General features: G+C 42.9%; 1 protein-coding gene across 2 annotated transcripts; it reads right to left on the reverse strand.

Annotated features, from left to right (window-relative positions):
- LOC141969358 (uncharacterized) lies at positions 1-13,601 on the reverse strand. 2 transcript variants are annotated; one of them, XM_074925022.1, is made up of 9 exons: positions 13,509-13,601; positions 13,243-13,315; positions 12,125-12,278; positions 9,038-9,183; positions 7,446-7,622; positions 6,565-6,678; positions 3,444-3,530; positions 1,312-1,459; positions 1-834 (listed from the first exon to the last, which is right to left on the reverse strand). In XM_074925022.1, exons 1-9 carry the CDS (start codon positions 13,526-13,528, stop codon positions 803-805), a joined length of 951 nt encoding a protein of 316 aa, XP_074781123.1. In that variant the 5' UTR covers positions 13,529-13,601; the 3' UTR covers positions 1-802. The 2 variants fall into 2 exon arrangements, with proteins under 2 accessions (XP_074781123.1, XP_074781125.1); XM_074925024.1 differs by lacking the exons at positions 1,312-1,459; positions 3,444-3,530.
- Between the last annotated feature and the right edge of the window lie 87 nt (positions 13,602-13,688).

Raw genomic sequence — 13,688 nt, forward strand, 5'->3', positions numbered from 1 at the left:
AACGGTGTTTATACTTTATTAAAAAATAGACAGACAGTAGTTAGAGATTCCAATCCATAAAATACCAAACTTTTAAATTAAAATATCGAAGGCTTGTTTTAACAAGTCACCCTGGTGTATGGAATGGCACATGGGTTAGATACGTTGTAGGAAGGCATGAGATTACATTGTGTAGTTTTCATGTGTGGCTGGGATTTAAAAAAAATAATAATAGAAATATTCTGAAGTCTGAGGAGGACCAAGAGCCCTAGCTGTTCTGTTGGGGTTAAGCCATCACATAGCCATAGCAGAGATCAGGGAATACAGCTGTCATCAAAACCACGTTGGGCCTTGACCTCTGTTCAGCAGCAGAGCTGAGTTGAGAAATGATGGCAGGGCAATCCACTTCTATATAAAATGGGTGTGCAAATTATTTTCATTATGTTTGTGTATATCCAGCAAAACAGCATTTATAATAACAACATTCTCTACTCGCATGCATGTTGTGAACCTCCTGCTGTTAACAAAGCAACATAAGGGAAACAAGGAGTGAAAGACGCATTGTCCTGTCAGCAAAACTGACTGAATTGAAAGGCTTACTGTTCATTTCCCAAGTGCACTTCAAATTAAATGACCAGCTGCCCTGCTCTAGTTCCCTAGCACAACACGAACCAAGAAATGTACAGACATTATTCTGAGCAACCTCCTCTACCTCGGTGAAACTGCCCCATTATCTTGCATCCTGACTGCAAGTACTTGATCAGAACTTCCCCGGCTACGATTTCACTCTGTAAGAGCTGCAGGTAGAACCCAAGGGGGATGCTCAGGAGCCAATCCTTCCATAGGAAGAAAACACTGTGGGAAGAAAGGAAGATCAGTCAACACCCACACCTAGCAGCGTTTGTCCTTCATGTAAAAGGAGGTTTGGGTAGTTGAAGATTAGTGGCTCTCTAAGTCCCTTTATTCTGTCTCTTTTAGTTGTTTTAAGGCAGTTATACAACATGATAAAGGAGAAAATTTACACGTATCTTGTACAGAGATTTTTCCACACCGGTCTGTTTTTCTGCATAGCAGCAGTTCTTGCATAGGTTGGAAGCAGCTTTGACTAATGTCTGGGATTTTTGGGGAGAAATCACCTATGTTCCATGCAAGCTTCTGAACTTTGTCTGGCCAGTAAGTTCTGAGGCTGCAGTAGTGCTTGATGCCATGAGGGATCTGCCTTTTCTTGTGACTATCCCAAACTGTGTTCCTGGCCTAGCAAGCTCTCTGTTTAATTGTGACTGTGATACAATAGGCTACAACTTTCATAGTTAACCTTTTTTAAGTACTTACTTCTTTCTCTCAGCCCCTGCCCAAAGCTGCGGTAGACATGAATCAGTGACCAAAACAACACAGATTTTATTATAATAGAAATGCAAGAGCCAGTAATGAAAGCAGCTTCCAGGGTGTAAGAATTCCCTTTGCCCCACTCCTTTATCACCTGCAGGAAAATGGAGACATACAACGATCAACACCTCGTGCCACAAAACCCTGAAGCTGTAAAATGCAATCCACCACTACATTTCTGAAAGAAGTCCCTAGATACTAACTGGGGGTGGAACTGGTCACTTCTGAACTGTCTTACTTTCCTGATTACATGATTCCCTGGCTGCACACTGACTGTCACTAAGTGTGTTATACCTTCTGATCTCTGCATCACTGAAATCATATGAAACCAGTATTGTACCCAGATTGAAAAAAACATTTAAGCCAGAGATAAGGGAACCAGACTTCATCTTACGTCTCAGTTTCCTTCTGCTGTAAAACACAGAATGAATTATGTTCCCTGGCTGTCACTGCACTGGTGTAGTCAGGCATGTCTGGGGGCTGGCTTCACAATCCCATTTTCACTCATGGTTAGCCTGATTAGGGTGCTTATGACATTACTAATTGCCTAACCTGTGCTTTTTTGAGGAGTCTGACACAGAGAAAATGGCAACTTTTCATTAAAAGCAACATTATTTATATCCTGCACTTGAAGAAGGATCACAGTTCCCATGAACCAAGGATGATCAGGCATGTTAATACTAAGATGAGACCTCTACAAAAATCCAGTACTGGAGGAAAGACAGTGAGATCCAGCTGTGCTCTCCTCCCGTCCTGCAGGCTGGAGTCACAGCCCCAGCAGGCCGAGCGAGGATCAGGACAAGATGTCCAAAAGCACAATTCTAACTACTTTGATTTATTAACAAACCCAGCGCTGTGTATCCCAAATCCAGGCAGGTTACGGATGGCCTGGCCAGTTTTGGTGCAGTTACTTTGTTAAGTTCTATCAGTTTGCCTGTTTAGGCTGCAGAGGATTGTTTAGCAGCTGCTATATAGAGTCAAAATGCACTTTACTTCCCCCTTTTTTTTTTTTTGCCTGTCAGATAAAAGATGCTAAAAAGGATTGGTCTGGAGAAGTTACAGCTATTACAGATCTCTCTGGCGCAGAGGAGTATTGCACTGCATGTCTGTGCCCTCATTTGCTGGTCACTCTTGCATGTTGAGTGTTATCGGGCAAAACCAAGAGACCTGGCTATTTTGAAGTTGTTCTGTTACTCTTATGTTGGAAGCCACCACCTGTACTTTTCTTCCAAACTGCAGCACAAGGAAGGCATAGCCACCAAAGACAGTGTGTGGTCCTTCTCTGCTTTGCCAGATCAAAGAGGCCTGTGAATAATTGGAAGAGCCTGATCTGACTGCACACTTTAATAACCAGAGCCCCAAGGACTTGGATGACTGCAGCCACTGGACTTTTATCAGTATCTGGAGACTATTTATGTAAAGTATGAGACATGCTGGCTGCTATCAGCATTTGAGCCCTTCCTGTGATGAACAATTTGCTTTGCCCTTGCCCTTCTTCTTCCTCACCTCCTTCCACACGTGTTGTGGGGGGTGCTGGGGCGCCCCAGTGATAAGTGATTTATTGCTATTATAGTGCCAAAAAAATGCCTGACGCTGGAGTTTGTTGGGTTTGCACTATCTCTTGTTTTGGCTACATCGGGATCGACAAGTGGGAGTGATGCCTAAGAAATTCTTTAAAATACAATGACTTGAGGCCCTGCAGATAGTCAAATGCTCTGGCATCACTTGAGACTTCTTGTGAAGGAGGGGGAGGCATTTTTGAGAAACTGTGTATTTTATACTGGAAGATTTTGTTGCATCTTTCCCTAATCATTCTGCAGGCTTTGCCAGTTGCAGAGACTTCCAGGGCCTCTCCCCCTAACTAATCAGTTCAAGAACAATTTGACATGGTTCCTATCTTGAAAAGTTAATCCTGAAGAGGTGGGATGTGCCTGCTGCTCTCACTGATTCCAACGGGAGCCACAACAAAGGGGTTGCTCAGGAATGAGGCACCATGTTTTGGGCCCAGGGATCCAGGAATGAAGAGGAGGCCTCCAGCCCTGCGCCCCAGTATCGAGCAAGTAAGTTGGATGAATTACCGTGTAAAGCAGATAGATGAGATAAACTACTTCAGGTACATTCTGACTCAGAAAAATCCACACTAGAGGTTTCAGCTCTTTTAAAATCTGTAAAATAAGATGAGATATATATACAGCTTTATAACTCGTTGTTATATACTCTACCAAGGCTAAAAGTTGATTTTTCAATAGCATTTCAAGTGTCGGTCTAGCTGAGTTCTCAGTGCTCAGTTCTAACTGTGCTCTCCACCTGCCTTCTCTACCTACATGTTTTTAGCAGGAAATAAGGTCTCTGTTTGTCGCAGAACTGGGCCAGGAGTGATGCTGATGAAATCTGAACAGGTTGTTTCATGGGCACATCTTGACAGTTAGGTGTGATCTGATCCATCTGTGCATCCTCTTGAGCTCTGCCTTCCAATACACTACAACTCCCAACTAGCCTACATGGAGAAGCAGCTGACCCTTTGGAGTTGTAGCTAAGCTGATGTACTTTCTCTTTGGGTACGCTCAGATTTTTCTCTAACAAATTAATGTGTTCACAGCTAACAGACTGAAAGCACTCTGTGCATTTTTCCCTGCCTTTGTTTCTACTACAGAGAAATAAAATCACTAAGAACTAAAACGTGGGAGAAGCAAGAGGATTGAACTGTCGGAAAAACTTTGTTTTACAGTTAACCTTGGGACTTGGGAAAGAAGAAAGGATGGATGGACTGCTTCCCAGCAGGTAGCAACTTTCAGCAGCCCTGAACTGGAAGGGCAGGTCTGAGCAAACTAAAGAAAAACAGCTGAGTCACTGGGAATGAAAGCAGTGATTGCACCAATCCTATGATAAGATTTGATGCATCTGATTAACCACAGATTCCCCCCAAAACCAATACTGATTCTTCTGCAAGGGTCAATATATGAACCTCTACCAAAGCATTAAGGGAACTGTCCCTCCTCTAAGGGAGTTTGTCTCCTCTCTGCCCCCTCTACTCTTGTGTCTGTTTTCTGTGGTGGTGCATAGTGCTCCTCTTAGGATAAGACCAAAAGGGAAAAGAAAACAAAGGCTGAGAAACAAGAGGAGAGGGAAAGAGAGAATTAGTAATGAAAGGGAGAAAAGAGAGAAAATAAGCAATGGAGATAGGAAAAATAAATCCACTAAAGTCAATGGGAGAGCATGTATACAAACAGAAGAAAAATAATGAATAATCCCCTTGTGAAATGGCATGTGCCTTAGCCCAGAAATAAGGGAGCATGACGTTTAGCTGTGCTTTCAGGCACTGTGGTTACCAGAAAGGACTGTGTATGAGGCACTTCCAAGTTTTCCCTTCTCTTATGCTTATACTTTCTGGTGGATTATGTACGTCTTCATGCTTTTCTTACATAACCACCTCATAGCAGGAGCAGTTTCTGAGCACACCAGACAAGACAGTGATACGTGTTTCTCTACTGCCACATCATCTGCAAGAAGCTGATTATGAAAAACTTGTCTGAACAGGGTAAAGAAAAAGAGTTCCTGTTGCCACCCCTCTGTCAAACTGCCTACATGCTCTAGCCTGAGACAGAATCGTTTCTACCTTGGATGCAAAGCTACAAGGCTCTCACAAAACCTATCTACCATTTCGAAGCTGCTGTTGTCCTGCAGTGCTGCCACTTACTGAAATACAGCACTAAATATTTTTCATTAATTTTATTACATTTCCTGTTTCTTATTCAGGCAAGAAGCTGTTAACTTCTCCCAGTAGAGAACTCAGTAATGTTTTACCCTTGATGGGGTTAAAAGTAGCTTTTCAGTAGTACCAACATAGTTGTGAGCAAATGGCAAGAATATGTACCTATCCCTAGGACATTTATTATTACTAGCTGAACTATTAAGAAACACATTTGGTATTGATGAAAGCATAAGGAGTATCGTGTATGTTAAGACATGAGACCATCTAACTGAGGCACCTTTCTTGTCTTAACAGTGTCTCTTAATGCCTAAAGGCAAATCAGGGGGAAGCAAAGAACTAAATCTGTGAATGGCAACTGGTTGGATCAACTTTGTTTCTGATGGTGGGGGAAAAGGAGCTGGGAAGCTTACACTTTTAATCCTAGCAGGAAAACAAACAGGGTTCTGATTACTCCCTGCTTTCTACACCTGAGACAATTTAACTGCAAGCAAAAATCCAGTGCCTCACAGAGGTGTATAAGGAGCTCCCTGGAGGAAAGCAAGCTATTTAATATCCCCATCTGCATTCCAAAGTGTCACACTAACAGTCCTGTCTCTATTTTTCCCTGCTGGATAGCTGTCAGTGACCACAGCACCCCAAAGACCAGGAGAAAGGTGATTCTGTGCAGCTCTTCACCTGAAGTTACTGAAGTATTTTTAAAGCACAGTGCTTGGTGCTAGCTCCATTTTTAGCAAGGAAAACAATCAAAACACTTGAAAAGGTCTATTTCAGCGGTCAGGAATTTCTCTGAATGGCTAAAGCAAACACTCAGGGAGCCTAAACAGCCAACAAACCCCCTGAACTCCTTCCTGGTAATAAGACACATATGCTATGCACTTTGGCCCTGATTCTGCAATCATTCTTGGAACAGAGCTCTCAAGATTTCAGAGGACGTTCAGCCTGACCGACATGAAAAAGTACATTTCAAGTTCACACCTCCTTATGTGAACCTGAAAACTGTCACTCACCTTTAAAGAAGCTGCCCCCATAAAGCACCACTCATCTTTTTGGTTTCCTGAGGATATAAGGCCTGTGCAGTCTCACTGTATCTGTACTTTCATAATAATTTGGAGGACTGTTGCCAGTTTCACCTAACCTCCTCAGAGATGTGGAAATACCAAAGATACTGTGGGCCTATAGGTTTCATTCAGGTAGGTGATCAGGGACTGAGAATAAAAGAGCGTCCCTCAGAAACGAACAATTGATGGTGTGATGTTGTTTCATCCTGCATGCTCACCCGAGACACGCAGATTTATAAGAAACCTGACTTCATTATTGTTGGTGCTCTTGTTTTCTGCTGGGATCCATTCTGGCTCCCTTCCACTTAGTGGTATTACATAAAAGGGGATGGCTGTGACTTCCCAGCCTGTGCTAATTGCTCAGGGTGAGAACATGTAGTCTCAGAAGTTGACTATCCTTGCCACTGTCACTGTTAGCTTAACACTTACTGCGATGATGCTAATGGTCACCTTCAGGCAGGCCCAAAGAACCCCTGTTGCTGAGATGATGTTATGTAGAAGGGTGATGTCATGCAGGCTTATCAGCAGAATACACAAGCAGAGCTGAAAAAGAAGAGGCAAAGAGTTGGTAAAATTATTAGCTTGAGAACATACAGCCCACCAAAAAGTACTGACACAAACTCCTGCCAACAGTAAGTTGGGCCCAGGTCTAAAGGCTAAATTTTTTCCTCAGAATCTGACAGACAGTACAAAATGGGACACAAGGACAGACCTACTTCCCTGTAGGCCATGTTAGCAACAACAAAGAAGAGCAAAGGCAGGAAGATGTGCTCCAGATAAAGCATAATGTAAGACAGCAGTAAAGCAAGAATGAGGGGTAGTGTACAGAAGTACAAACTCTTCCAAAAAAAATTTCTTGGGTTCACTTCACTGATCTGTAACTTCAGGCTGCTGCCTCCCCCCGACTGCCCTGCTAGGTCAGGCTCCCCTCTCCCACCCCAGCATCGTTTTCTCAAATGTAGGAGGGGCTGGGATGGCTGGAGAGCGAGAGACTGCAGGCTGAGATGATGTGCAGTGACAACTTTGCTCCTTTTAGTTGGGCTGGAGCTTCTGGATACAATTGTTTCTATGGAGAAACTTCCCACAAGTTTCAGTTCTCCTTTTGAACAGGACAATGATAAAATACATAGATTCATTTTAATGGATTTTAACTAAGCCTCCCTGGAGAGATGACCATTATTAAGCTAATCTTACCTAAAAGGTAAGATACAGGCAGGATTGCTCTAGCGAGTTTATAGTTCAGCTCAGCTAGTCTGAAATATTCTCAATAGGAGAGAAAAAAGGGAACCCAGGGGGAAAGATTTCTCTACCTGTGCCTGAAGATCAAAGGTCAACATGGAAAAACAGAGGTTCAGCATGAAGTATTGTGACTGCAGGCTTTCTAGAGCACCACCCACTCGAAAGGCCATCATGCTTTGACTCTGAATGAGGATGATGGCACAGATCACATCAAAGGAGCCAACCAAGAGGATCAGAATGAAGCGGGCCTGATGGGAAAGAGAAATAAGGATGTGACTGGCCTTGCCAAAACAGGGAGAGTCTTTAACCTTGAATCTTTTAACTGGAAAAAAAAGAAGAAAGGAATAAGGAGAACCAGGCAGCCTATTAATAGCATTTTAAGAGAAACATAACCTTTGTACTCCCTGTGATGTCACGACAACTTTTAGCAAGGTTCTGTTAGAGATTTATCATATGAAGAAAGAGTATTCTTTGATAGAGACTGGCTCTAAGCTTCCTGTATGGTGTAAACCAACTGCTAAGAACCTTCCTCACCGCTTTCGATGGGGACGGTGTGTTATTCTGAATGCTCTACTTACTCAACTCCAGAAAACACTGGTTCTGTCAGCCACACTTTGCTGGCATTCACACAAAATATCTGCTGCTTTAAAGATGGCTGGAGTGGCAAAACATCCTTCATAATTACACTGGTATGAGAATATTTATATTAGAATGCCTTAGTCTGGCGCAGAAATTTTGCTAAGGAAGCAGGAGTTATAGTAACCCAAGTTACTTTTACAGTAGTAAGAAAAAAAAAAAAATCCTTAATAGTACATCATCTACATCAGGCTTTACTTTGAGGTTCTTGTTTAATATATAAACTGATGACTGGGATGCATACCTTCAAGTAATTTGCATCTCTTTGATGCCTGTCCTTTACTGACCCTAATAACCCAGTTTGCCGTAGATAAGTATGTTTAACGATATGTAAATTGAATAGGCAAAATTTTGCTTTGCTGCATCTTCCTAGCTTGGTTGCTGTCCCTTCTATCAAAAAATAATTTTTGGATGGCTTCACAGCCAGGAAGCACCTTCTCACAGTAGTGATAAACGTGCAGCCACAAAAGAGAAGGTCTTCTGAGAGGCACGGCAAGCGGAAGTTTAACTACAAAATCTTCGTAACACATAGAATGCAATCCTTGTATTAATTTTCTTACGAAATGCAAACAAGATAATCTGGAATGGCAGTACTTTCCCTAGCACACTGTCTTTTTGTTTCCTTGCAGCAGGTTACTGTTACTCATAAAACCACATGGCTGCATTGTGGGGCTAAGGGAGATTCCAGTTAGATTTATGTGACCTTAGGCCAGTCGTTTTATAGACAGAAATCTGAAGCAGAGTAGGTGAAGTGAGGGATGTCTTCTGCAGTAATCCTGTGTGAGGAGATTCTTTGATATTTAATGTTATTTTCCGATACTGAAAGATACATAAAAATACATAAAGAAACCACAGAACAGCTCAGAGAAACAAATTTGCAATTGTGGAGGTGCACATTTTGTTACTCAATGGTAGGAATAATTCAGCCTGTTTTTTCTCTGTTATCAGTGCCCTTATCACAGATGCCTTGCATTTCTAACATTTTCAAATCCAAGATGTGGGGAAAAGTTAAAACCAGGAGACTAACCAGGAGTTTTGGCTTTTGCTCAGCAGAGAGAACTGTGAAGTTGACAATGGAACGGAACATCACTAGCAAGATGGAAAGAACAAAGACGATGAGCTCCTGGCGATTCTCCTGCAGGATTCCTCTACTCACATAGTATACACAGAACACTGGGGAGGAGAAGGAAAGGTCAGTTATCAGGTGAACAGACTGCACAAGGTGCAGCTTTTCACTATACTTGGTCCAGATGACAAAATGAAAGTCAAGTGTAATGTAGGCTCCTTGGTCAAGAGCGTGTCTTTATTCTTACCAGGGAGCCTCAATCAGTTACTTAAAATGAGTACTCTCCCCTCTTAGCACACAAGAAATTAAATAATTTGTTAGATTTTAAAATTACTCGTGAAGTAACACTTTGAAAATGGCAACATATCAGCTAACCAAATTAACGGGCAGCTGTGGTATGTTATTCTGTTAATACTATATTGAACATTACATTGAACGGTGCATTTGAATTAAATGAAGCAACACCATCTTTATTAAAGAACTGAAATCACATAATCTTCCCAGTGAGAGTCATTCAAGTGACTAACAAGCAATTTACTACTCGTACACATACCTCTACTGTATTGTTTGTGTGGTTCTGACCACTACAAATGGCTTGTGTGTTAAACAGAACTTAAGACTGGATTCCTAACAGTTTATTTTTGTTGTGGAAAGTTTGAAACATCCCACCCTGCAAACTATAGTCCAGAAAAGAACTGGTTCAGGATGATGTTATGTAGAAGGGTGATGTCATTATAAAATACATCAAAACCCACCACTCTTAACACCACAGCTAGCAGTCAGTGTTGAACTCTACACTGGTTTGACAAAGCTGAAATAAGGAAAAGGCTTTCCTTCCATAAAAACGGGGACCAGTGCTTTGTTCTTATACAGGATTCTTCTGCAAACACTAGTTAATTCTCACCATAGACCAGGTAACAATAGATTTCTTTTTCCAAAGGGCTACTTCCTGGATTCTGCAATTAAATCATCGAGGTTTGCTAAGCTGGGGCATGTGGACAAAGTGTCATACAAGTTTTCCAAGTAATGTAATAACTTCAGTCTCTCTAAACAAACCTAGTGAATGAACTTCCTTTTTCACTTTTATTAGCAGTGATTGAGAAAATTGACAATGACTGGCAAATTACAAAGTGAATCATGGGACTTTTTTGGCACGCTTATGAACTCAGGAAGACCTGAAAGATTTAAGACAGTATTTCCTTTTTTTTGCAAATACGGCTTCTAAATCAGAAGAAGTCTGTACAAATAATTTGAAAACAAACTTTTTTCTGAGCATTAAGATTTATGCAGTGATAGCGTATGTGCATTTCTGAAATAAAGGACATCCTCTTGGTTTTGGTTAAGTGAACATTTTTCAACAAATTAAATCCCAAACCCTCTTTAAAGTAAATATGTCTAGTGGTAAATCCAAGAGATTGTTACAGCCGGGGCATCTGCTTTTCTTTAAAGGACTATTATCAGTTCTGTCAGTCTTTGTCTACCCAATAAAACCCATCATTTTGGCATGTTTATGGAGGTTAGCTTACACATCCTTAAATCTCAAGGTAAGCCAGTCATTGTTTTAACATGTTCCTTGAATGTTGTTCTCTTTACTGCCTAATATGTTGAAACAACAACTTTTGTTTACATTCAAACTTTGAAATCTGAAGTCATGTGTTAAAAATACACTGGGGTTCTTTTTACTAATTTAAACCAGAGGTTTGTGAGAGGCGTGCACTTCTTCCCGTGTGTGTGTGTGTGTGTGGCAGCACAGAATACTAATTAGTATCAACAAGGTAGGAGGGGGAAAAATAGATTAGCAAGCATGCTTTCAACTTCCCTGTTTTATAACACCACGTGATTCATTTGGTTTATTATGAAGGTTCTTCATTTTTCTCTGAAGCACAAAACAGTGGTTGCTAACAAAAACAGTGTGACAGATTGGAAGTGCCAATGGCCTGTTCTAACATTGCAATTTTTGTGGGTATGCTGAGTCCTGTGTGAAAAGCTGCTAATCAAACCAGAGTTTTGGACTAAAGGTATTGTTTGTACGGGTCTAATTATAGAATCTAGAACAAATCTATTGTCTTTGTTCCCTCTGGGTGAAAGCTGGAAAGCAATGACTGCTTATGATTAGCACGTCCTTCTCGTACACAAGGTGTTACACCCACAGAGATTCTATTCTCTTCGACGCTGTTTGGACCAGCGAGCCAACAGCCAAGACCTGCTAAAGCCACTGAAGAGGACTTCCTAAAACACTTAGTTTTATTTATTTTCATGTTAAGTTTCATTTCTATGGACCCAGCAATATGAACCTAAGTTTCTACTGAAGCTCTAATTGGAAATATCCAAGAAAATTTGAATTTTGCTTCCTGTAGGACAAAAAAAAAAAAAAAGCGCTTTAAAAAAAAAAAAATGAGGTCCTTATTGTCTTTTATTAACATACTTCAGGTAAAGCAACATCCTTGCAAAACTTAACACAGAGAGGTGACAAGATGTTTTCTTATTTCAGATCAAACTGCGTGTACGTTTGGTTTCTTGCAATGTAAGAAGGTGCCTTGAAACCAACTACAACTTGGGTATAAGCGTGGCTCGTGTCAGGAGATGTTTTGTGAAGCCTTGGAGTGTGGACACCTCTGAATTCCCCAATATATGATGACACAGACATTAAACTGGGAAAGCCTTTTCTGGCATAGCTGAACATTCAGTACATCTTACAGAAAGTGACAGCTGTCTGAAAGCAAAATCATTGGTACATCTGCCTCAGGAAACGCCAGTAAGAAAGCCAGTTATAGCAAACCTCCAAAAACCTGAATATTTTTTCACACTATTCACACATGAAGATATTTTGGATGACACCATATCTATTACTGATCCTTTCCCTAAAATACTACTGGGAAAAGCAACAGTGGCAAAAGCCATCTAAGCTCGTTACTGCTAAACTAACAGAAGATTCTATGTGTAACAGATCAGGCCTAATGGAGTGAAATAAGAAACTTCAGTCACTGGTTAATTACTACCTTGGGAAAAAATTTATTTGTTTTAAAATGCAAACAGTATTTTTCTTACCAACTCCTACTAACTGAATAAGAGAAATGGTGAAATCTTCCTCAGTTTGTCGAACGAGTGTCTCTATGGTTAGCCCTATTACACTTAGCAGAGACAGAATAGTGACACAGAAGTAGATCTTCACAGGAAATGATAGCTCTGAACAAGGCTTTATCTGTAAAGGAAAACAATTTTTAAACACGTAATGCAGTATAAACTAGTTGCTATTCCTAAGAAATGCATTAAAGCAAGTCAGCTAAATGACTCAAGTGCAGGCTTTTCCTTGGAAAAAAGGAAGAGAAACTCCGCAGTTGAACTGATACTCCAAAATTACTGAGGAAGGGAGAAGGCTTAACTTTATTTCATAATTAACCTCAGCCTAGATTTTTCTGGTTTATACCTGCAGACTGCCTTCTACTTTTCTTAGTGCCTCAGGGGCCAGGGTGTTATAATTTAATCTCCTGAAACTGAGATTGCCAACGCTCATGTCTATGCCTATCAAAACATAGCCACGTTCAGCAAGTAACTTTTTCTCAGTGCCCCTTATCGAGGCTTTTTAGTTTTAGAAAACTAAAGAAAGGTTCACTCTTCTGAGCAACGTGCAGAGGATTTGGGAGAGGATTTTTTTTCCGTTCATCCCAGGCAGTTTAAATGGTGGAAACAGATAAACTGCACCAGGCTAGCAAAAAAATCACTTGACTTTCTTGTGATGTTGGTGGTAAAGAAAAAAAAATTCTTCCTCAGGAGAGACGTGGAACTGGGGAGTCACCTGTTGGTCGGGCTGAGCTAGGGCGCAGTTGCTACACCACATTGTACGTATTTTTAAAGATTTTGGGAACATTTCTCGTCATTTCTGTACATGCAGGAGCTTGTGAGGAGCTACAGATCCGCTGTTTGAAAGCGCAGCTTGCTTTAAGCAAAACCAAAGCTCTGAAACAAGGGAGCGCTCCCCGGGCAGCGCTGAGGCTCCGCGAGGTGCGGCCCCGGCTGCAAAGGGGCACAAATCCCCTTCGCCCCCCGCTTCTCCTCGGGGGGCCGCAGCGGGAGGAGGCGGCCGGTACCGGGGGAGGCCAAAGGCCCTTCCCGGAGGAGCTAGGCCGGGGGGGGGGTTGCTCTCGGCGGGGAGCGGGTGTACTCACGGGGCCGCAGGGCGTGGGGATGAGCCGCCGGTGCCGGGGGGTGAGGGTGGGCAGCGGGGGGGCTGCGGCGCCGCTGCAGGGGAGAGAAACGGGGAACCGTCACCGGGGGGGGGGGCGCCTCCCTCCCCGCCCCAGGGGCCGTACCAAGCGGGGGGGGGGGGAGGCCCAGCCCCTGCCCACCCCCCGCGGCGGGGGAGCGGGGACAGCCGCCCCTGCTCAGCGCTTGGGTCCGCCCTCCCGCCCTGATGGCGGGTTCCCGCCGCTACCTGTCCTCAGCGCCCTCCATGGCGGCTCCGGCGCCGTCGCCCTCCGGTACCGGTCCCTACATGGCTGCGGCGGCCGCGCTTCCGGCACGGCCCGCACGTCACTTCCCCGCGCGGGCGGGAAACGCCGCCACAGGGCGGCGGGGCCGGGGCGGGGCGCTCCCGCCTCCTCCCGCCTCAGGG

The sequence above is a fragment of the Athene noctua genome, chromosome 22, assembly GCF_965140245.1.
Source record: "Athene noctua chromosome 22, bAthNoc1.hap1.1, whole genome shotgun sequence".
Taxonomy (NCBI): domain Eukaryota; kingdom Metazoa; phylum Chordata; class Aves; order Strigiformes; family Strigidae; genus Athene; species Athene noctua.

Excerpts from the sequence above, each read along its gene's own strand:
- LOC141969358 (XM_074925022.1), bottom strand. The coding sequence starts at position 13,528 with ATGGAGGGCGCTGAGGACAG. Across the intron at positions 12,279-13,242 it reads TCCCCACGCCCTGCGGCCCC|ATAAAGCCTTGTTCAGAGCT; the intron begins GTGAGTACACCC and ends TTTCCTTTACAG. Across the intron at positions 9,184-12,124 it reads TATTCAGTTAGTAGGAGTTG|TGTTCTGTGTATACTATGTG; the intron begins GTAAGAAAAATA and ends TCTCCTCCCCAG.